At 45.2% G+C, this 22,262-nt stretch overlaps 1 protein-coding gene across 5 annotated transcripts in view; it reads right to left on the bottom strand.

Annotated features, from left to right (window-relative positions):
• Positions 1–6,884: 6,884 nt before the first annotated feature.
• LOC147460355 (uncharacterized) overlaps positions 6,885–22,262 on the bottom strand; it is a 57,915-nt gene continuing 42,537 nt past the window's right edge. For 4 of the 5 annotated variants that reach the window (XM_086511442.1, XM_086511440.1, XM_086511441.1 and 1 more), the window contains 5 exons: positions 10,129–11,410; positions 9,920–10,044; positions 9,468–9,846; positions 8,719–9,375; positions 6,885–8,573 (listed from right to left, as the gene is read on the bottom strand). In XM_086511442.1, the coding sequence (XP_086367568.1) occupies positions 7,372–8,573; positions 8,719–9,375; positions 9,468–9,846; positions 9,920–10,044; positions 10,129–11,410 (3,645 nt within the window). In that variant the 3' untranslated portion in view covers positions 6,885–7,371. The remainder of the gene's footprint in view (positions 8,574–8,718; positions 9,376–9,467; positions 9,847–9,919; positions 10,045–10,128; positions 11,411–22,262) is intronic. The other variant, XM_086511443.1, reaches the window with a different exon arrangement.

Genomic DNA, 22,262 nt, shown 5'->3' with positions numbered 1-22,262 from the left:
TCCTCAATTGTTGTCATGTTCTCTAAACTCTCTCTCTTGCAAAAGTATTTTTCATGCCAAGTTAACTAAGTACTATGTTTATGTTGCTACCATCAATTAAGTTCACCCTCTATGCTCACAAAGTAATCTCACAAAAATGCTTTCTCTAGTTTCCTAATTCCGCTACTCTCAAAGTTCATAGGCCATTTCCATTACATCAAAGGCTATGGTGGGTGTTGAAAGAGGCAAGCCATGAGCGAGAGAGAACTAGCAACCAGAAGAAAGAGCAAAGAGAGATGTTGGTCGACACAAAAACAATGCTATCAATTTTTGATGATGAACCTTTTACATATATATGAAGACAAAAACTAATTTGTAAAGTTTTGCATATATAAAGACTAAAATTGATCACTAAAGTTTTGCATGCATGCTGCAAAAGGAGTCGTGTATGTGTACAGGTTTTGATAAAACGTGCTTCCACAATCTAGGCCCAACAATAAGGGCTTGAAACCCAACAAAATTCTTCCTCAAGTACAATTTACTCCCCGTCTGCCCACAAGCCCCGCAAGGACAAGAGCAATGAGCCCAAGACCTTTGGGTTAAATGCTCTAATTTAGGTAGACCACATGTAACAACCAAGCTCACTTGGCCCACACACACACACACACACACACAAATCTTTACACCAATTAGGATGGGCTAATTAGCTTGGATTCTAGAGCTTAAGAGCTCTAATTGAAGATGGTGAAAAGGGATTTTCACTAGTGCAATCTCCAATCAAGGTGAGGAATGTGATGATTATGGAGAATCAAGGAGAAAATATACAAAAATGAGAAGAGAAACGCCTAGTTGGTGAGTTAATCGTGGGTGACCCTTTAAGCTACTTTAGGGACCTCCTAACTAAGTTTACGTGAGTCCACATGCTCTAATAATGTCCTCCATCGAAACCTACACCTCTTAAGTCTCTTTCCCACATGCTAGGACATGGTTCCATGCCACATATACATCCCAATATACAAGAGGTGTTACACACAAACATAGGCTAATGCCCATAACCCTAACATGGTCTAGATATTTTTAATGAGTTTTGTGGGACTTTTGACAGCATGAATGGCACTGCTAGTGTTCCAATCGATTTCACACGATGGGCAACTGGACTAACCCTTTGCTTGGCCACTTCTCTAAGGGGATTTACCCAATCAAGAGGAGGAAACACTCATGATTTCGTAAGTGTTCATCAATTGAAGAAGGGAAGTGTGTAGTTGGCTCGTGTTGGGAGTGTTCCATGTGAGAGCTAAAAATGAACCAACATTTTGGTTTTTTTCCTATTTTTGGTTGAAACAAGCAAAAGAGAAGGGTGGGGGGTGTGTAATAGGGGTATTGTTGACATCTTGGAGGGTGTGAGCCTAAGGAAGAAAGGAGGAAGGAGGAGATTCTAATGAGGAGGAAGCCCCGCGCATCTGTTGTTGTTGCAAGCTTCCCATAGTAAATCTCTACCATGACATCGATGTCAATGGTACAAAACTAATAAAAAGGAGTTGTAGAACCATTATTTGGCAAGGTTTTTGACCTGGATTATGCCCACGCAAGAAACATAAGCTTGCTAATTGTTTGGATGAGCTTGTCAAGGTATATGCCAACGAGATTTAGGGCAAACGGTTCTTTTTTTTTTGGCTTATTGGGTTCTTGAATTTATATTAATGTACAACAGTTAACTTAAATATACTCAAATAATCTCTATTCTCTCTCATTATCTACAACTAACAAAAACTTCTAAGCTTTACAAGATTAATTAATTTAGCTTAACTCCTCTCACAACCAAAAGACCCAACATGTACCCGATCTCCTTGAGAGCAACTTTCTTTACATCCCGTCTTCATTGAATTCTTCATTTTGGATATGTTTTAATTCATCTTTGTCTTGATATTATAGTACTCTAGTACATAGTAATGAACAACCCTATATTGTGATTCTTCAATTTAAATATAAATTCTCTTGATGGCCACCGGGCATTCATTGGTCATTGTTTTTAGACTTGATTGTAACTAATACTTTGAGCCTTAGATTTGTCAAACCTATATCTTCCATCATTAAAAATGTCTTGTATCGTATTCAAGCTCGGATCTAAAAGACTTAGACATCTTCGTAGATTTTTCCTAGACCAGCCTTACTCCACAAGGTCAATGCTATCGGACCACTTCTCAATTTATTTAAAAAAGATAGGAACAACCTGTTGCAATCATCACTCTGCCCGACTCTGTTAATTTGTCTACTATCTAGAAATTGCATGTACATACACAAAGAGAGAGAGAGAGAGAGAGAGAGAGAGAGAGAGAGAGAGAGAGAGAGAGAGAGAGATGGCCGATTGAAGCAACACATGTGCTACACTGACTGGTTGTTTTTCATAATTTGCCTTCCAAGATCTTCAATAGATTCTCCCTTTTTGCAATTTCTGGATCTCCGAGAGAATCTCACCTTTTGAGACACCGTAGAATCAAGGTGAGTCATAGATCCTTTGAGGGATACAAACCATTTTTTATGAAAATAAGTGAAAGGGTCATGACGACTTTCAAAAACAATAAGAAAGTGATAAAATTGTTGGGTTGAATTAAACTGGTATCAGTGTTTGGGAAAGGATTGCCTCAGCTTAGTCTTGAGCCAATTGAAAATCGAGACTAGCTAGCTGCAAACCATGATAAACGAGAGAAAAACGGATAAAATATGTGAGAAAGTCGTCCAAAAATTTTACAAATCTCAAAATTTCTGCTAGTATTTTCGGTTTTCTTCTTTGTAAGGAGAAAACTCGATCAATAGCCGCTTAATAAAAGAGATTTTCTCGAACGTTAACACTGACTGAAATCAAGCTATAAAATGCAAAAATGTAAAGCCATGTGAAGTTGTGAAATGAAAGGTGAAATAAAAAGGACTAATTAATATATGTGTGTGTGTGTGTGTGTATACAATTTATTACAATTATCCAAGGTGAAGCTTCACTTTAGCATTCTAAAACAATGGAATGCAAAAACAAAACATATACGTGTGTGTATTTAAAATTTACTAAAATTATGCAAGGTGAAGCTTCACTTTAGCATTTTAAAACAATAGAATGTAAACAAAGTAAAGACATGTAAGATGTGAAATGAAAGGTAAGTCTCCATCATGCACTAAAAACAATGAAAGTCTCCCTAACCCAACACAACACAACACTAAGGGTTTCTTTTAAAAAGCCAAAAAATGCAAGATTTCAATATGTGTAGCTAAGCTCATGTTCAAATGTAGTAATGTAGTAAATTGTACCAAGAAACATTATCATTAATGCCAATTATGAGCATCACTTTAGAAACATGAATAAGAAGTAAACAAAAGGAGAAAAACGTGACATTTTTGTACTCTAGTCCTTTGTCTATGTCTAAAAAATGAAATGACAAGCCTACCAAGAATATTGGATTATTTTCCAAAACCCTGAAAGGACATTTCTATGTCTTGATAGGTTATGTAATTTTTAATGGCCTAAAAACTTGTGTGTAGTGGAAATTAGCATGAACATAGTGTGCATTTCATTAGAATAGATTCCTAATGAGAATTACAAGAGTGCTTGGGTGAAGAGAGCAACAAAAATCATAACACCTAGTTAGATAGCATGAACAATACTTTCAAAAGAAAAAGAAATTAAGCTATTGACAACAGTTGAGGATCGGATTTTCATGGAGGCGGTCCCCCCTCCAAAAGGCTTTGTATTATGGTTTCTCCCATCAAGAGAGACATTGTACAATACAATTCTTTGTGTTTCTTCAAGACTAGCTAGTGCTATGAAGATGAAAGCTTCATGCACTAAGCAAAACACTTAGCAAACACAACATCAATAATCTCCGGTCTCAGACCCAAGACCTCACACACCTTCAAAGATGGTGAGAGCTAGCGGGGTATGAGAGTAGATTGAGAGGAAGAAGGAGTATTCTTACGAGAAAGATGTACATCTCTTCACATAATCACTCATATTAGCATAGCTTAGCTTCGTAATTAGCATGGTAGAGGAGATGAGCATGCATTGAAGCTTGACTCTTGGTTGGATTTGCATCACAAAGCCAAGAGTTGTTGGTGTAGGCCTCCCTTCTCACAAGCTTGGAGTAGGTGATAAGCTTTCCATTAAAGCTTGAGAAGGAGAGAGAGTCTTCTTTACTTCACACATGAGATTGTGTGAGTGTGTGTGTGATAATGCCTTGCAAAAATCAGCCCCCTCTCTCTCTTGGTCGACCCCTCTTACTATTTGCTCCTGCTCTACTCTCATTGGACCTCCCCAGGCCTAGCCAATGGTAATTAAGCAGTATAAGTGATAGCCTTCTGACATGTGTCCCCCTTTCCCCTTTTGTGAGAGCTTTAGGTAATTTAATAATTCAACTAAACTCTCATTGGACCCCTTTGCCTCCTGGCCAATAGGAATCAAGCAAGCCATTGGACTACTGAATGCTCATTGGACCCCTTGGGAGACTGTCCAATAGTCTTCTAGAGAACTTAATTCTCATTGGTTCTTTTATTAATGTGTTTATAAATTAATTAAACTAGATTTACTCTAGCCTAATTCTCATTGGTCCACCTCTAAGGCCATCCAATAGGAATTGGATACACCTTGTGGGCATCTGAGCTAGGGAGCTGACATGTTTCCCTCATTCCCTTTGTGTAAAGGGATCTTGTGTATGTGTGTGTGTGTGACTTTCTCTCTCATCCCCTACAAGCAAGGCTCGCCCCCTCCTATGTAGGGATTTGTAAAGACTTTTGGAACACACACCAAGCATCCAATTCCCCCCATGGTTGACCTTTGGACACAACCTTTGAATTTTGGAACCTTAGCATTTTGGAAGTCTTAATGGACTGAACCTTAGGGTCTTTTTAGCCCATTGTTACACATGGCTCTTTTACAGATGGCCCCCCCTTTGGATCCCTATTTTCCCTCCTTTGAATCCCTACTGTGGCCGGTCTGCTAGCTTAACCAATATTCTAGCTTTTTCTCCCTGGCACTTCCCCATATTAAATGATCAGTTTAACATGAGAAAATCATTTAGGAGAATTAGATATTGATTATTATGACAGGTTACCAACCTCGTCTTAAACAAATTAAATTTTTACAATTTCAGAGGTATTTTTGATCCAACCATCACTCATTGTCATAGTAATAAATTAGTAAAAATCCTTACAATTGTTTGTAGAAGTAGTGAAAAGATCACGATGGCTTTCTAAAACAATAAGAAAGTAATCAAATCTTTAGGTTGAGTTGAAGTAGAATTATATAAGGTGAAGCACTATTCAACAATATCTCTTTTATTAAAGGATCGAGTGTTCTCCTCGCAAAGAAGCAAACCAAATATACTAGTAATTTTTTTGAAATTTGTAGGGTTTTGAAGCTAAGTTTTGACATCATTGCACTAGTTTTCCTTCTCTTTATCATGGTTTGCTCATTAATATATATAAAACTAATTAATATATATGCATGTGTATATGCGTATATATGTAGTATAGAACTTACTAGAATTAAAATGAAATAAAAATATCCATTTAATACTTTAAAACCAAAATAACATTTAAGATAAGTTTCAATTATCACTGAAAAGATTGAAAGTATCCTACCGCAACACATCTCTAAGGCTTCTTTTAGAAAGCCAAAAAAAATAGTTTATTGCTATGTATCACTAATCAACAAGCTTTTTAACCAATGGTTCACAATTGCACCCAAAATATAACCCTTTTACAATGGCCTTATGGAGTTCCCAAAAAACAATGTGAAAGTTTATTATGGTCTACATAAGGCTATGTGAGAGAAAACAAACAAAATTTAAATAACCTTTAAAGTAAGTCTCAATCAAACCATTTTTTTATGTTCTAATCGGTACTCGCTACTTGTAAATGGCTTATATATTATAAAAGAGCCCCAATAATAAAGTAAATGGTGCACATTGCACATTAGTATTTTGAAACAAAATAAAACAAAAAAAGTAAAATGAAAAGACACTAAAATCAAAACAAAAGAATATTTTAATGCTTTCAATTAAGCATAGAAAATAATTAAACAATTTAGTGAAGTGATTTTTTTTTTGAAATCCTTAAATGAGAAAACCGTTTATCAATATCTCAACGTTTGAGAAAGATGTGTCTGAACTTAAACTTAAGTCGATTGAAAATCAAGATTAACCGGTTGCAAAAGATGACAAAGGAAAAAAAACCCGATAAAATATACTAAAAAATAGTTCAAATATTTTATTAGTATTTCCATTTTGTATTTGTATAAAGAGGAAACTTAACGTTTAAACAAAAAGAACTTTCTCGAAGACTGCATCATAAGATCAAACTCCTATGACTATTTTGTTTAATGTTTTGATCTCTAAAGTCATTTTCAAACATGCAGAGAAAGTAAATGCTGCCTTGGAGAATAGCTTTCTATTCCAAAGTTTTAGCTTTCTATTAAGAAGACTTTTGAATCCCTTAGGGACACTTGTCTGTCAAAGAAGGTGATGTAAGGAAACAAAAAGGACAACAAAGTTATTTTACAAAAACCTTTGACATGTGACACTCATCCAACCAAAGAATCCAACGGCCCAAGTCTTGTAACAACCTTGCACAATGAACCCTATGATCTTCCACAAGGCAAAAAAACATATATATGTGTGTAAAATTTATTAAAATTATGTAAAATAAAACTTCACTTTAACATTCTAAAACAATAGAATGCAAAAAAAGTAAAGACAAGAAGTGAAATGAAAGTAAGTCTCTATCATGCACTGAAAACTATGAAAGTCCCCCTAACCCACCCAACACTAAGGGTTTCCTTAAGAAAGCCAAAAAGCGGATTTCTAATAGACAAAATTTTATAATTACAATGATAATTAAAAAAACAAAGAAAACATTAAGAGCTGTAGCCAAAACAATATTCCTATGCACTCTGCATATGGGTTTGGGTGAAGGGGGCATCCAAATTGTTGTTTTGCATATTCTCACCCATTTACAACCTCCAACATTGAAGGATTTAAACCTTCGATTTTACAACCAGACTGAATTAAGAATGCGTGTAATGGACACTGGACAGATCATCCCATGCATTCGATCTAAGAAAAAATGGTTTATGGTTTTGGGCGGCTCGTTTCCCTGCTGCACACAGACATCTTCTCTTCTGCTTCTTCTTCTTCTTCTTCACATATATATGGAGACAAACCCTAATTACATGTGCGAGCTTTTGCTCTATGAATTTCTGCAGAATGAGGCCCGCAAACTCCTCTTTTGAGTTGGACCCTTTTGCTGCTATGTCGATGGCCGGCTGCGATTGTTCTTTGACAGCGCTCGACTTCCTAGCCCATCACCTGATGCACCTCAACATGAAAAGTTTCAACAATAGGGACGACCTTTTTACTTGCAGTTGACGTTCCTGCTCTCATCAGGTACTGCATTGTGCCCCTGCGCTCTCTCAACCACCTCTGTGCTGTTATGCCCGTCCATGGTGCTTACTTGTGAGTGAAATTTGCCCAATTGTCTGTCAATTCCGGCTCTATCTTCCACGTTTGTTTGCATGTCTTTCCTTATTATCGACACTCGCCCATTCATTATTTTGAACTTTCCAGCCATCTTCAATGCTTGCATTCTCGAGCTGGAGCACTCTTGGACCATACCAGCATCATCTGTATGACCATCTGCCAATGGAATTGCAGTCGATGGCATGTTGATGATGGCTCTTGTTGAGAGGTCTTCACAAATTGAAGGATTACTGGAAAAGTTAAACGTTGAAGAAGCATTAGTATTCTCTTTGCCTGGTGCTTTTGCTCTGGATGATCCCACTACCACACTATGGTGTCTTCTCAAGCTTGTGTCTGGAGTCGGCCCCAATGGAGGTATTGCCGCGTTAAAATTGGTATCGACAGCCAAACTTATTGGAGACGAGCTCAAGCCTTGTGCTTGTGACCTAGCATTCATAGTTCTGCTGTTGTCCATGCATTCCTGCCCCCCTTTAGGCGCTGGTTTTGCTTGGAAAGAGGAAATCAAGGTCGGTGTCGACATGAACTGGCCGGTGTCTTGACAATCTACTTCTGCAGGATTCATATTGACACTACACTCCATTCTGGGAACCTGTGATTCAGGTGTTGGTGATGCTTCTTGTTGCAAAGAATTCGAGGGTTTTCTAGAAACTAGGATTTCCCGGACAGAGGTTGGGCCGCCTCTGGTTGGCAAGCTTTTCATCCTCTCAGCAGCAGCACGAGTGGCCTCCACTGAGGGCATGTGCTTGAGAGCATGACCAAGTTGTGGTGCCCCTGCAATGCTACATGAAGATGCACCGGCCCTAATCCTGTCAGCAGGCGAGCCTCCCTGGCTGGTATAAGATGATATCATTGTTTTCCTTCCTGCTTCATCCAAGCAGCTCCCTTTTCTTCTGGGCCTGTTAAGAGCTGCACCCCCTTGATCCACATCTCTGTACTCCATATCTCCGGCAAACATTTGAAACCTCGCTCCCATTGTTCGGGGTGCACAACAAGAACCTCCGAGATGACTGCCCACTGTGTAGATTATGGGTATAAACGTTTTACTCTTTTGTTTCTCATACTTTAAATGGCAAGTATCTGAGAAGATAAACAGTCAGTGAGTGGTAAAGAGAGAGATTCACATTTTTTTTCTTCCCACTGGCAACAATTGCCTTGCAAGTAATGACAAAAAAACTCTGCTTGTGCAAACACGTGAAATTTGGTAAGCTGCTGAATGTCTCACCTGAAATCGTTGGACTTGGTTGCGCCCAACAGTTCTGCTGAGTTTGTTGGCTTGTTGTTCTGGAGCCCAGTATCCGTTCATCCTCTAAAGCCCCTGGAGTTGATGTATCAAACGTGCGCAAAGGTTCTTCTTCATCCAATACTATCACTGTTGCAGGCTGATGAGCCCTGTTAATATTTGAAAGCCAACATGGCAAGGGAGGTTTGATTACAGTTTGAGGATACTGTGGAGTCAAATCAGTTAAATTCTGCACAGGATTCATCGTCCCGTATGGGTTTGAATGTTTCTGTTTCCATGGAAATATTTCTTTGTCATACAAGGGAGGGTCAGGCACCATTGTATCATGTTGGCAGAATAGGTTCGTTTGAGGTTGGAAGAAAGTTGTATTAGCTTTCTGGCTTGGCCAATTTGTAGGCATACTTTGAAGAGTACCTGATGGCACTGAAGAGCTCGTAACGTGCAACCATTGAGCATCACCATCAAGCGCTGGGATGTTTCTTCCATCAACATGCGGGCTGGTTTGCTGGTGAGCCAATGGAAACATTGCTGTGGAACTTGATGATGGTATTTGAACGAAAAAATCCTGTAATTCAGGAGTCGAGGAGTTTATCCAGCTCTGAACACCATTGTCACATCTGTAATCTTGGGATGCTATTCCTGAAAGAAACTTGGATTGCCAGAGCTCTCATAAAGGTAAATTATAAACAAAAAGCTCAAAGGTCTCATCTTCCTCATATGCCACAACATACCTTCTTGAGTACCCAAATTATAAACTTGATCTACGTTCCGCTGCTGCTTTCGTCCCGCTTCTTCGGAATCCTGCAACTGGAAGAAGTTGATGTAGTTTGTTGAACCATTGAAATGGCTAGTGGTATGGTCAGCTTGGTTCTGATGGGATTCTGGCATTAAAATCATAGTTTTACCCATGAGACGCAAAACAGGATTTCCAATCATATCTAGTGTAGGTGATGGTCTGGAGATTTCCCTGGTTACACAGGGTGTGGTGTTGCGAATGGTAGAATGACTGGCAGAATTCATAGGTGAATCCACTGATGACATAGCAGAGCACCTTTGCTCATGGATTGCTGCCTGCATCCAGGCCGGTAATCTCTGAGGAGCCCTTTGAGCCTGCATAGTTGTCCCCATAGTGAAGATTACATATTATTCAATGATGCAGCGGAACACTCTAAATCAAGAATACCTGCCATGTCTCGAGCTGTGAGCCTCCCACATTCTGAGCTATCAACTGGTGGGCGTGAACCTGGGAACCTTGATTAAGCTGGCGTGTTGCTTTTGCTGTCTCTGGCTGGATGGACATTTGTATTTCTGAAAGACATTGGCTCACCAGTTTAGCTTAGGTAATTGGAGAACTGTAAAAACAACACAATGGGAAGAAGGGCTGTGCGAGACCTGCTTCGCTCCGGACAGTATGTGGTCGTGAAGTGTCCTGTCTAGCTCCAAATTCACGACGCCTGTTACTTGCACTCAGCATTTGCGCCAACTTGGCAACTTGCTCTGGTCGAATTTGAAAGGGCGGCCTCCGAGAAGTTGTATGCTCCGAGCTTTTTGTCAGAAAACTTGTTTTTCCAGAATCTCGGGGCAACTGAGAAAGCTTATCTGCACACAATGAGAAAGGAAATTCCCTACGTTTTTGCAGTGATGCACCCCTACTGGGGAATGCATGTGAGTGAAGATGGGATGCTTGGGCTTGCCGAGAGTCTTTCATGTGTGCTTGTCTGGTTTCTGCCATGAGAGATTGCCAACTTTGAGTTGCAGGTTCACCAGAATTCCTCTGCCCTTTATGTTGGCGATCACGCGAGAGCAAGGGCACATCGTCAATGTCTGTAAAGCATCTCGGGATATTGTCAGTTCTTAACCTCACAGCATAGCTTGTTGAAGGAATTTCTCTGTGTAGAAGAGGGTTTACTGGCGGCAGTTGTCCCTCAGCTTGAGAAACCTGCATGACAGATGGAAGCGAAGGGAGGCATGGCTCTGGCATTAATCCTTCTTTTGCTATCCTTCTCAAGTTGGTCCCATTGTTGTTACTGTCTGTGACAAGATCTGTCTGGGCAGACCCTACTGCTTGGGACGATTTTCCATTGTTGCTGAAAAGTGTCTGCTTATGGCTGTCAGTTGCATCTTTATTTGTGACGCTCGTTATGTTCTCCCTGTTCTGTACACTTTGTGGTACATCCACACTAGTCCTCTGCTTATTCTGCCTTTTTGCAGGTTTAACATGGACCCTAAAGTGGATTTTTTGGGGTTGATTTAGTTCCTCGTTGACAGAATCATTAGGTCTCAAAATCTCCAAAGTGGTTTTATGTGAACCTTTGACGGTCACAACAGCGTCTGGCGTTTGCACATTTGCAGTTTGTTTGGAAGGCCTCCTCTTTCGGGACATTATGGGGTTCGAAGCTGCTGGTTTGTCTTTGTGCAGAACCCCCTTAAGAAGATCTGTCTGTGGCAGGGTACTTAGAAACTGTCGCACATCGTTTTGAAGTTCATGCGCAGACTTCCTTTTCTTTGTTTGCATGAGTTTTTTGAGCCTCTGAGCTGCGTGTTTTGAAACTGCAGCAGGTTCATGCTCAATTTTCTGGCGCTTCCACTGCTTTTTCCTTAGCACAGAGCATGCTTTCATTTCTAATTTTCTGCTTCTTAGTCTTGATGTATTGAAGGTTGCTAGCCTTGCTTCCTGATCAATGGAAGACAATGGTGCTTAAATAAGTTGTTACTATCTTTATAAGCTATGACAAACCTTTCCATGCGAATAAAGGCCACAAAAATGAAAAACCAGCTGTGACATTGTTCCTCTTCGGAAAGTGCCCATAATAGATCAAAATTGACAAAGAGCGACTCAATCCTCTCATCTTGTCTGAAATCCTCTCATCTCGTCTGAAGCTGTATTACTCACAATTGTGTGAACATACGTATTTTCGAAATTCAATGTTACGTTCTAGAGATGCTCATTCAAACACATTAATTCAGTGTCGGGGAGAAAAACGTACTCTAAACAATCTTTTTGCCCATTGCATGTCGAGTGTACACGAATTGAAGAAGAATGCTTCAACTTTCTACCAATGAAGCTTGACTCTCTCCTTAACAGCCAGCGGTCACTATGAATTTGAAAAAAGGGTCAAATTTTTGGGGCATTTCAAGTGCCCTTTTAGGGCTATTCCCACCATGGTTTTGAGACAATTTTAGGGTCGCTTTTAGAGACCCCCATAGCGTACAAAAGGAGGGCTTGGCCTTCTCAAGCTTAAAGCTCCCTCTCTACAGTCAGGCACCCTCTTGACTCTTGAGTCTCAATCCACTAGAGTCTACACTCGCATTGCCCCAAAGCTTCAAGGGCCAAGCCTCTTTACTCGATCAATCTCTGTCTCTACTCTCTCATTGCTCCTCGGGGGGTGCACCTAACAAAATTCTAGTGTGTAATGTGTGTTCAAAAAGACGGGGCTTTTAATTGATAAAATTTATTTTACTTACAGAATGGGTTTTCTAATTAAAAATCAGAAAAACCCTGTAAATTTAACAAGAAAAAAGGGTATTTGTTTTACCTCAAAACATGTGAGTATCAGGTTTTTTAATAACATTTGAATGCACGTGATATACATGGTTTTTAATAAGTGCACCCCCCGAGCATTGCTCAAGCCTCAAAGCCTCAAGCTTGCTCTCTACTCTAGTCTTGACCCGCTCTCATTGCTCAAACCTTCAAGGATTAAGGTCCCTCTCTAGTATCTACTCCATTATTGCTCATTGCTTAAGCCATACACTCTCTCTATCTACTCTCTATCCGCATCAATGGCATCTTGTCAAGCCAGCACCTCTAAAAAATGGTCCACCGTTCAAACATGGACATGGTGGAAGGAGGTCAGTTCCGACGATCGAGGCCAAGGTGGCACATGGATTTGCAAGCTTTGCTTGTACAAGAGAACTGCCCGTGCCAACAAAGTGCACGAACGCATTTTTTTTGCATGAAGAAGAGGTGAAGTTTTGCATGTGGGTCACACTCGAGAAGAGGGTGTTACTTCTTGAGAAGCTCAAGGTGTGTGAGACCGCCGAGGCGACGAAGAAATGCCGACATGTTGCCGTTGATACCTCTGCCATGACGAGACCGCGAGAGCGACCGACGCCTCATGATGCAGCTTGTTGCTAATTGGACTATTTTCTTATTTTTAATGATTAATTTCTTTTTCTAGGATATTTTATTGTGTACACTAAGAACTCTTAAAAGATTGTAGCTACAGGAAATGCCATCAAGAACGGACAACTCTGATGTGTCATTTGATGGGTGACGGTAAACATCGCGAAGGAGTTTCCGTAAGTTCGGTGGAAAGGGCCGGGTTACGATTGCCCCTGATGCGTCACATGATGGGTGACGGGTGCATTAGAAAGAGGGCATTCCGTAGGTTGAGGAGGAAATCCGAACTGAGTAAGAAAATACGCATAAGAACGTAAGCACAAGAATAAAGATGGGTTCAAAGAAGCTTTTTACGAAAAGCAGGAACATTCGCGGGAGGGCAGATGCTTTCTCGCGAGGAATCTATGTTTGCATTGCATATGTGCCGTGTTCTGCACCCGAGGACGCCTGGAATGTGTTCGTGTAGCATTGTTTTCACTAACTGAGTGAGTTTTTAAAGTTTAAACAAGTTCACACTTTATTTTATAAAGTGGCCGGTCACTTTTAAGTGACCAACCCTCTTATAATAAAATAAAGCAATGCTCTTCAAAATCCTACGTTAAAAAAACTCTACAAAAAAAAGCCTACACAAGGCTGTACGGACGGCTGAATTCAGCGATCTCTCTCTCTCCTCTCTCTAGGGGCGCCAGGCTTCTGCTTTTCGGCTCCTATTCCCGCCGGGTGCAAGGGCCTATAAAAGGGCAGTTAGCGTTCCAGTTTTCCACACGCCAGGAGCAGCAAGAGGAGTTAGCACTGAGAATTTGGAGCAGTCATTGCGGAGGAAATTCAGCAAGTGTTCAGTGACGATGGAGTTTCGCGAAGGAGTTTCCGTAAGTTCGGTGGAAAGGGCCGGGTTACGATTGCCCCTGATGCGTCACATGATGGGTGATGGGTGCATCAGAAAGAGGGCATTCCGTAGGTTGAGGAGGAAATCCGAACTGAGTAAGAAAATACGCGTAAGAACGTAAGCACAAGAATAAAGATGGGTTCAAAGAAGCTTTTTACGAAAAGCAGGAACATTCACAGGAGGGCAGATGCTTTCTCGCGAGGAATCTATGTCTGCATTGCATCTGTGCCGTGTTCTGCACCCGGGGACGCCTGGAATGTGTTCGTGTAGCATTGTTTTCACTATCTGAGTGAGTTTTTAAAGTTTAAACAAGTTCACACTTTATTTTATAAAGTGGCCGGTCACTTTTAAGTGACCAACCCTCTTATAATAAAATAAAGCAATGCTCTTCAAAATCCTACGTTAAAAAAACTCTACAAAAAAAAGCCTACGCAAGGCTGTACGGACGGCTGAATTCAGCGATCTCTCTCTCTCCTCTCTCTAGGGGCGCCAGGCTTCTGCTTTTCGGCTCCTATTCCCGCCGGGTGCAAGGGCCTATAAAAGGGCAGTTAGCGTTCTTGTTTTCCACACGCCAGGAGCAGCAAGAGGAGTTAGCACTGAGAATTTGGAGCAGTCATTGCGGAGGAAATTCAGCAAGTGTTCAGTGACGACGGAGTACGGAGGTCGCTTTTCCGAGCAAGGAGCGAAAGGTATAATTTGTCGATACGCATTGCGAGTTGTTGCTTTGTGTGGCTTGTTTTGCAAGAATCTCCCTCTTACGGGAAGTACGGCTTCGCGCCTACGTCCCTTACGGGAAAGTACGGCCTCGTGCCTAAGTCCTTTACGGGAAAGAACGACCTTCGGGTCTAAGATTACAGAACGGAGGGGTTTCCTCGGGTTCTTGTGCTTGTATACGACTCTCCCTGAATAAAGAATACTCTTGACGGGGGGGGGGACCAGCCCATCTTCTGGTCCCCAATACTGTGTCGATCTTCTTCTTTCTCTCACATTTGCAAAGTTATTTAATTTTCAGATTTTTAAGTGCTCGTGTACGTTCCCGTTTGTGACAGTGGTATCAGAGCTCGGACTCCTCTCTTTCTCTGCAAAGAAGGACGATTCCGGGAAGAACGGGAAGAACCATGTCAAGCCAAGGGAGAAGCGTTGAAGAGGAGCTTCAACAAGTGCGAGCTCAGCTTGCGGATTTGCAACAAGTCTTACTATTGCCAGATGTCCAAAAGCTCTTGGGCGGAATGAAGAGAACGAATGGAACCGATGCAGTCGGGCATTCAGACCACACTGTTGGCGTGAGACCACAGGAAGGAAGAGACGAAGAACGTGCCGAGGTGCACAAAGGATCTTCGGACCGAAATGAACGGCCTACTCCAAGGAAAGGCCAGGGAAAAGCGCTCTCTTTGCTAGACGAGAGCAAGGACATCTCTATCTCCTCTCCATCTTACTCTCCTGATTATACTTCTACTTCTCAATCGTCTCGCCAGAAAAAGGAAGCCACTACTACTACTACCCTACATCAACCTAAAGATAAGCCTCGATTCAAAAAGCATGGTCGCAAGTCTCAACATCGCATGAGAGTCTTCAAATCGGGCGACAAGGACATCAAGTTCGAAACCTACAACGGATGGAGAGATATCTCCAAAGCACTGTCCTTCATCAGACAGTTTGAAGTCACCTTTACCAATGGGCACTTCACAGAGAGATCCAAATTGCGCCATGTGGGGATGCACCTCAAGGAAACGGCAAGTAATTGGTGGTTAGCCAAGATTCTGGAAGGTTCTCAGGCCAGAACTTGGGAGAGATTCTAATCTGAATTTTATGAACAGTTTCTTCCACCTGACTTCGAGCAGGACATACGGAAGGAATGGGATTGGCTCGCCCAAAAGGAACATGAGAGAGTAACGACCTATGTGGACAAGTATTGGTCGGTTCTTCTGAAGGTCACTCCCTTCATCAAGATTGCAAACGAGTAAAAGAAACGAAAGTTCGAAGCGGGTCTCCAACCGCAGCTTCGAAAGAGTATGAAGGTGTATCCGCATGACACTCTTCAGAGGATGATGGAGTCAGCAATCATTGCTGAGGATTTGCACTCAACTGGGACGCCCAAAAAAATGGAGCATAGCACTTACCGTGCGAGACAAAGAGGGGTCTACGATGACCAAGGGGGCCAAGGAAGGAAACGTCCTCCATCTAGGGACTATGACCATTCTAAGAAGCCAGAGGGCAATGGCAAGCGAACTAAGTATCTCTCTCCTACTCAACTTCAAACCTTCAGAGAGGAAGGAAGATGCTTTTACTATGCGAGAAAGGACATATGAAACTGGATTGCCCGCTAAAACAGCAACGGCAAGAACACGCCCCTACGAGGCAAGATAAAGCAAGGAAGGAACCCGCTCCACCAAGCTCGAACTCAGTTCCAGATGTTCAAGGAAACACAGAAACAGAGAAAGGGAAGCGTCAACTTCTGAAGGGCCGGGGGTCTTTGAACAACAAGTGAGTATTGATTCTTTATGATCCAGGATCCACGGATAACTTCATCTCCCTGGATATTGCGGAACGTTTATGCCTCACATCATGCTTATCGAAAACTGACTCGCTGCTGCTGTTGCGCTACCCACTCGCCATCGCAACCTCCCCCTGCCCCTCCCCCCCCTGCCCTCGCCGCCTGCACCTACTGCGCGTACGCCAGCGCGCTGCCCAGCCTGCCCGCAGCCCTATGCCCGCCCTGCCCACCTGCTCGCCAGCTTTCCCCCACTCCCGCCTGCCGCCCCGTTTTCTGCCTCAGCCCCCCAGCCCCGCCTCCCAATCCTACCTCACGACGGCCATCCTGCTTGTCGGGCCTCGCCAGTACCAATGACGGGTTCGGTCCTGCAAAAGCTTCGTTTTTCGACTACGTTTCTCCGCCCCTCCCCTACAGTAGCAGACACAAATGGAGGCTCCAGCTTCGCCACAGAGGGACTCTGATGAAGCCCCCTCGCCCGACCCCGCTGAGCCTACCATTCGACTTGCTCTCTCGCCTACAGAGCAAGCGAGCCTTGCCGCAGAGGTAGAGAGATTGCAGGCGACTTCGGTCATCTGCAAGGTTCTCAGCACTCGACCTAGCAGAGGAGGGCTGCGAGACCTTCTCCAGGCCCGCCTTCTCTCAGAGGTGGGCAAGATCTTGGATGTCCAGATTCTCGGACGGGGGTACTACCAGATTGAGTTCGAGACTTCCGAGATGGCTTCCAAGGTCATTGCTATGAGTCCACTGGCCATCCGAGCATCACGCGCCCACTTTCGACAGTGGCGACATGGTTTTGACCCGACTTCGGATGTGCTAGTAGAGGAGGCAGACATCCCCATCTCAGTCTGCTTTCCGGGTTTACGGAGGGAGTACCTTCCACTTCTCTCCAGGATTGGCTCCGCCATCGGGACAGTCCTGGAGACACCTCGTACGACAGCATCAGTAGCTGCCAAGGCGGCTGGCATCCCTTCAGTTCGAGTTTTGGTCAGAGATACCCACACGCTCCCGAAGGTCATCCTTTTGCCTCGGGTGAGAGAGGGCTGGTTTCGACAGAGTGTGGAGTACTCGGGTCTCCCGAACCAGTGCTTCATTTACAGACAGATGGGCCACCTAGCGAAGGCCTGTCCACGGAGGAGACCACGACCCGCACCCCAGCCTCAGCCCCAACCTGCCAAGGCTGGGCCGCAGCCACAGCCAGCGACACAGAGCACAGATTCAGCGCCACCCTCCGAGCCTAGGGCTCCAGCGGAGGAGGGGTGGCAGCAGGCCCGTGGCCGTCGACGCCAGGGGCCACAGCGTCAGCTTGGCACTCAGAGTGGCCCCCAGGTGCCTACTCAGCAGCAGTGGGTTCCCACGGGGAACCGCTTTGGGCCTCTTGAGCAGGAGGAGCCTCCTTCGCCAGCCTCCACCTCCACTTCACCCTCGCCAGCCGCTCCGCCTTCCGATCTCCCCTCCTCCTCCTCATGCCCTCCCCCGCCCTCTGCTACCGCTCACCCCCCACCTCGCCCCCCCCATGTCTCTGCCGCCCCACCCCGCTTCTCCTCTCCCCCGCCCCCCCCAGCCCCTTCTCCCCCTCCTCCTGCTTCAGTACCTCAGTCGGCTCAGGAGACTGGACCCTCGCCGGCGGCTAGGAGATCTCTTGGCAGCGCCTTTGCCACGAGTCGCCTAGCGAGAGAGGGTCAGCCCTTCATGCGGCCCCCTCTGCAGATTCAGACATCTTCTCTTGCAGCTATCCCGCGTGGTTTGACGAGCATTGACCTCCGACGCCACTGGGATTTCTTCGATTACGGGTTTACTCGTTTTCTTGGCGACTCCGCAGCAGACCACGAGGCAGCCTGCTTCAGAGTCCACGCTTTGTTCCTCGCCGCTAGGGGGACAGAGGCCTTGGACTCAGCAGTTGGTTTCTCCTTCCCCCTCTGTGGCGGGACTGAGACAGAGTGGTCCCTCGACTCAGTGGTGGGATGATTGCATACACAGGTTCTCGAGTTCTCTCACCACATGGGAGAACTTGACGTTACAGATTTGCTGCAGACGTTGTGGCCACTGGCCAAGTTTGCGGTGACACCCCCAGACTCAGCAGGATGTAGACACATTGTGGTGTACTTTTTTGCTGATACGCAGTGTTTGCCTTGCTATGTATTCATTCATGAGGACTCCTGGACAGAGGAGGTTGCTTTACGCACGGCTCGCTCTGCTTGGGCTTGGACCAGGCACTCACTGCAGTCTCGCCTATCTAGAGGACGCTCGGATGCGGATTACTCCCCATCCAAGCCTGCTTCGAAGATAGCTCGTCTTGCTGCTGCGGCAGCATCTGTTCTCTCTCGCTCCCCATGAGGATCGTCTCGTGGAACGTGCAGGGACTAGGTGGGCCCCAGTTTCAGCGACAGCGGGGCCGATTGCGTCAGGAGCTTCAGCGTTGCCTTGTGGGAGGAGAGATTGATCTCCTTATGCTTCAGGAGCACCATTTGTCTGAGAGCCGCATTCGGCGATGTGGTCAAATTTTGCGTGGACGCTATGATACCTTTTGGTCAGCTGCTTTTGGACCTGGAGGCATCCAGGGTGGGGTATGTATGACTATTGCGGACTCACTGCAGTAGGCCATTGTGGGCAGAGGGATTATTGTACCAGGCAGGGCTCAGTGGATTACGATGCAGGTTCAGGGTAGCCTTGTGGGTTTCCTGAACATCTATGCGCCCAATGTGGCGAGTGCTCGTGCAGAGTTTTGGTCACAGATTGTTGAGTCTTTGCCACAGGTTGACCAGTGGTGTGTAGGAGGGGACTTCAACATGTTGGAGGACCCTTCTGACAGGATCGGAGGCAGCCATGCTACTGTGCATGGAGCCGAGTTAGCAGCTTGGGAGAGGTTTTGTATGACGCTGAGGGTCTCGGATACATGGCAGCATTCTGGCTTTGTGAGGCCTCCAGAGAGTCTTGCCTTCTCTAGATCGGACCGCAGAGTGGGAGGAGTGAATCTATCGCGCATAGATCGCTTCTACACTAGTGACCACTTCAGTGACTTGGGGGGATCAGTGGGCATCCTGGCAGGGACATCCTTCTCGGACCATGCACCAGTGATTCTCACAGTGGCAGATAGGCAGAGGAGTGGGAGCACGATGCTTCGCATCTCAGAGCGGGTCTTGTTGGACTCAGCACTCAAAGAGAGGGTCGAGGCTCTATGGACAGAGGGCATGGACAGCCAGGCTCCACCTGCAGACAGAGTGGCCTCAGGCCTAGCTCAGCTAAGCCACTTCTTTCTCCAGGAGTCTCTGGCTCGACGGGCTGCAGCGAGAGAGGAGGAGCAGCGTCTCAGACGAGGCATTGCTTCACTACAGAGGATGCAGGAGCAGCATCCAGACAGTCCATGGTTGGAGGAGCAGTTACAGCAGGCTCGACAGGAGCTTGCTTGCACAGAGGAGAGGCGCCATGAGTTTGCCTTTCATCGACAGGCATCTCAGTGGACTCAGGTGGGTGACAGGGTGACAGGTGGTTTTTTTGAGACAGTGGGACCTCGGCACTCGCATGCCAAGGTCAATCAGTTGAGGAGACCCGATGGGTCAGTTGTTTGTGAGCATGAGGATATGCGTGCAGTCACTACTGACTTTTACCGTGAGCTACTGTCGGCTGAGCCCGAGTCAGAGAGACAGGATGTATGCAGGGAGCAGGTTTGGGCACAGATGCCCTGTCTTGTGACTCAGGAGATGCGGCAGAGGCTTGAGAGTTACCTCTTCAGCTTGAGGAGCTGCACACGGCTCTTAGGGCCCTCCCTCGTGGTAGCTGTCCAGGTGAGGATGGGCTGACTCCCAGCTTCTTCTTGGAGTACTGGGACCTGCTTGGCCCAGATCTTTGTAGTGCCTTTCAGTACATTCTGCACACAGGAGTGATGCCGGATAGCATGAGTGAGGGCCTGATTTACCTCATTCCAAAGGAGGGTGGCTCCTTGGATGAGATTCGACAGTGGCGCCCCATCACCATTCTCAACTCAGCCTACAAAATTCTTGCCAAGGCTCTGAGTTTGAGGATTCAGCCACTTTTGGAGAGCCTTATACATGGGACTCAGACAGGTTTTGTCAAGGAACGCAGTATCCTTGACAACATCTTCACTTTTTGGGAGGCTTCTGCCCTTGCACGGCTCCGTGGGGAGGACCTTGTGATTCTTCTTCTCGATTTTGAGAAGGTATACGACAGAGTCGACTGGGACTTTCTAGAGGGCACGCTACGCAGGATGGGCTTCTCAGAGGCTTGGATCAGAGGGGTGTCAGCTTTGTACAGACAGGCTCACAGTCAGGTGCTTTTGGCAGGAGGTAGAGGTGAGCGCTTCATGCTCACACGATCGGTCAGACAGGGTTGTCCTCTTGCCCCCTTTCTCTTTCTGTTCTATGCGGAGGCGATGAGCAGATTTTTGGTGTCACAGCAGGTTGGTTTGAGGGGCTTAGCACTCCCTCTACGGGGAGATGAGCTTCTGGACACTGAGTTTGCCGACGACTCAGCCTTGTACGTAGAGGGCCAGGAGGCCAATTTACACAGATGTGGGCAGGCTTTGGAGACCTTCTGCTGTGCATCGGGCGCACTGATCAACTGGAGAAAGACAGTGGCTTTCTCGGTTGGTAGTGCTCCTGTGCCAGATTGGATGCCAGGAGAGGGTTTCAGGTGGATTCCTCCAGGGACTGCAGTTCGGTACCTGGGTTGTCAGGTTGGTTTGGATTTGTCCCCCGAGCAGCAGATTGCTCCTCTTCTCCTGTCCATCAGGAGAAAGCTGTTACATTGGAGCTCAGCCCGACTTTCGCTGGCTGGTAGAGTAGTAGTTGCCAACCAGGTGTTGTTGGCGACTATGTGGTACATCACTTCTTGCTGGATCTTCTCGAGTTCTTGCATCAGCCAGGTACAGAGGCTGATAAGGAACTTCCTTTGGTCAGGTCGCGACACTCAGATTGCCCGAGCCAAGGTGGCTTGGTCGGTCATCACACTTCCTTGTTCTCAGGGAGAGCTTGGGATCATTGATCCAGCACAGCAGAGCAGAGCCCTTCTTGGGAAGTTCATCGTCAGAGGACTTCTTCCAGGCGAGGAGCCCTGGAAGGAGTTCTTCTTGCAGAGGCTTCGTGCCAGGGTGCCTCAGTCAGGAGGCCCTTGGCAACCTTCGACCAGATGGATCTTTACAGAGTTGCGTCGAGTTGGTTTGAGCAGGAGACTGGAGGACCGATTCGCTGTGAGTCTGCTTCGTTCTTGGGGGCGGCCAAGGGTGAACGCTATCACTTCGGTGTATCACCAAGAATTAGAAGCACTACCGGAATTGTATCCGAATGATCCAGACTTCTCCACCGTTTGGGGAAAGCTACATCGTGGAGAGAATGAGTTTCCCTATTCCATTCGGGACGGTTATCTCTACCACCATCAGGCCATATGTGTGGCGGAACCATTAAGAAAGAAGATCATGGATGAAGCACACGCTTCGCCTTATGCGGGTCATCGGGGTATTCTCCCTACGACCTTAGCAATGGAAAGATATTTCTTTTGGCCTATCCTTAAAGCAGACATTGATAAGTATGTCAAGGAACGCTTGGTTTGCCAAAAAGTGAAGTATCATCGGCATAAGATGCCTTGGGTCGCTACAACCATTGCTTGTGCCTAATGAACCTTGGGAAAGTATTGCCATGGACCTCATCATGGACCTCCCTAGAACTCAGACTGGAAATGACGCGATCTGGACCATTGTGGACAGGTTTAGCAAGCAAGCACACTTTATACCAGTTAAGAAAACGATCAAAGCAGATCATATGGCTAGGGTCTTTTTGGCACAGATCTTCAAGCACCATGGAATGCCAAAGTCTATTGTGAGTGATCAAGATCCTTGCATGACAGGAAATTTTTGGCGTGCCTTGATGGATAATCTTGATACGAAGTTGAATTTTTCCTCTGCCTACCATCCTCAAACGGACGGGCAAAGTGAGAGCCAATTCCACAGTATTGGATATGTTAAAAGCTTATGTGTCAGACCGGCAATCTGACTGGGAGAAATATTTGCCTCTTGT

Source organism: Adiantum capillus-veneris, chromosome 4, assembly GCF_014529385.1.
Source record: "Adiantum capillus-veneris isolate H3 chromosome 4, ASM1452938v2, whole genome shotgun sequence".
In the NCBI taxonomy this organism is placed as follows: domain Eukaryota; kingdom Viridiplantae; phylum Streptophyta; class Polypodiopsida; order Polypodiales; family Pteridaceae; genus Adiantum; species Adiantum capillus-veneris.
This window is presented reverse-complemented; position numbering and strand designations above follow the sequence as displayed.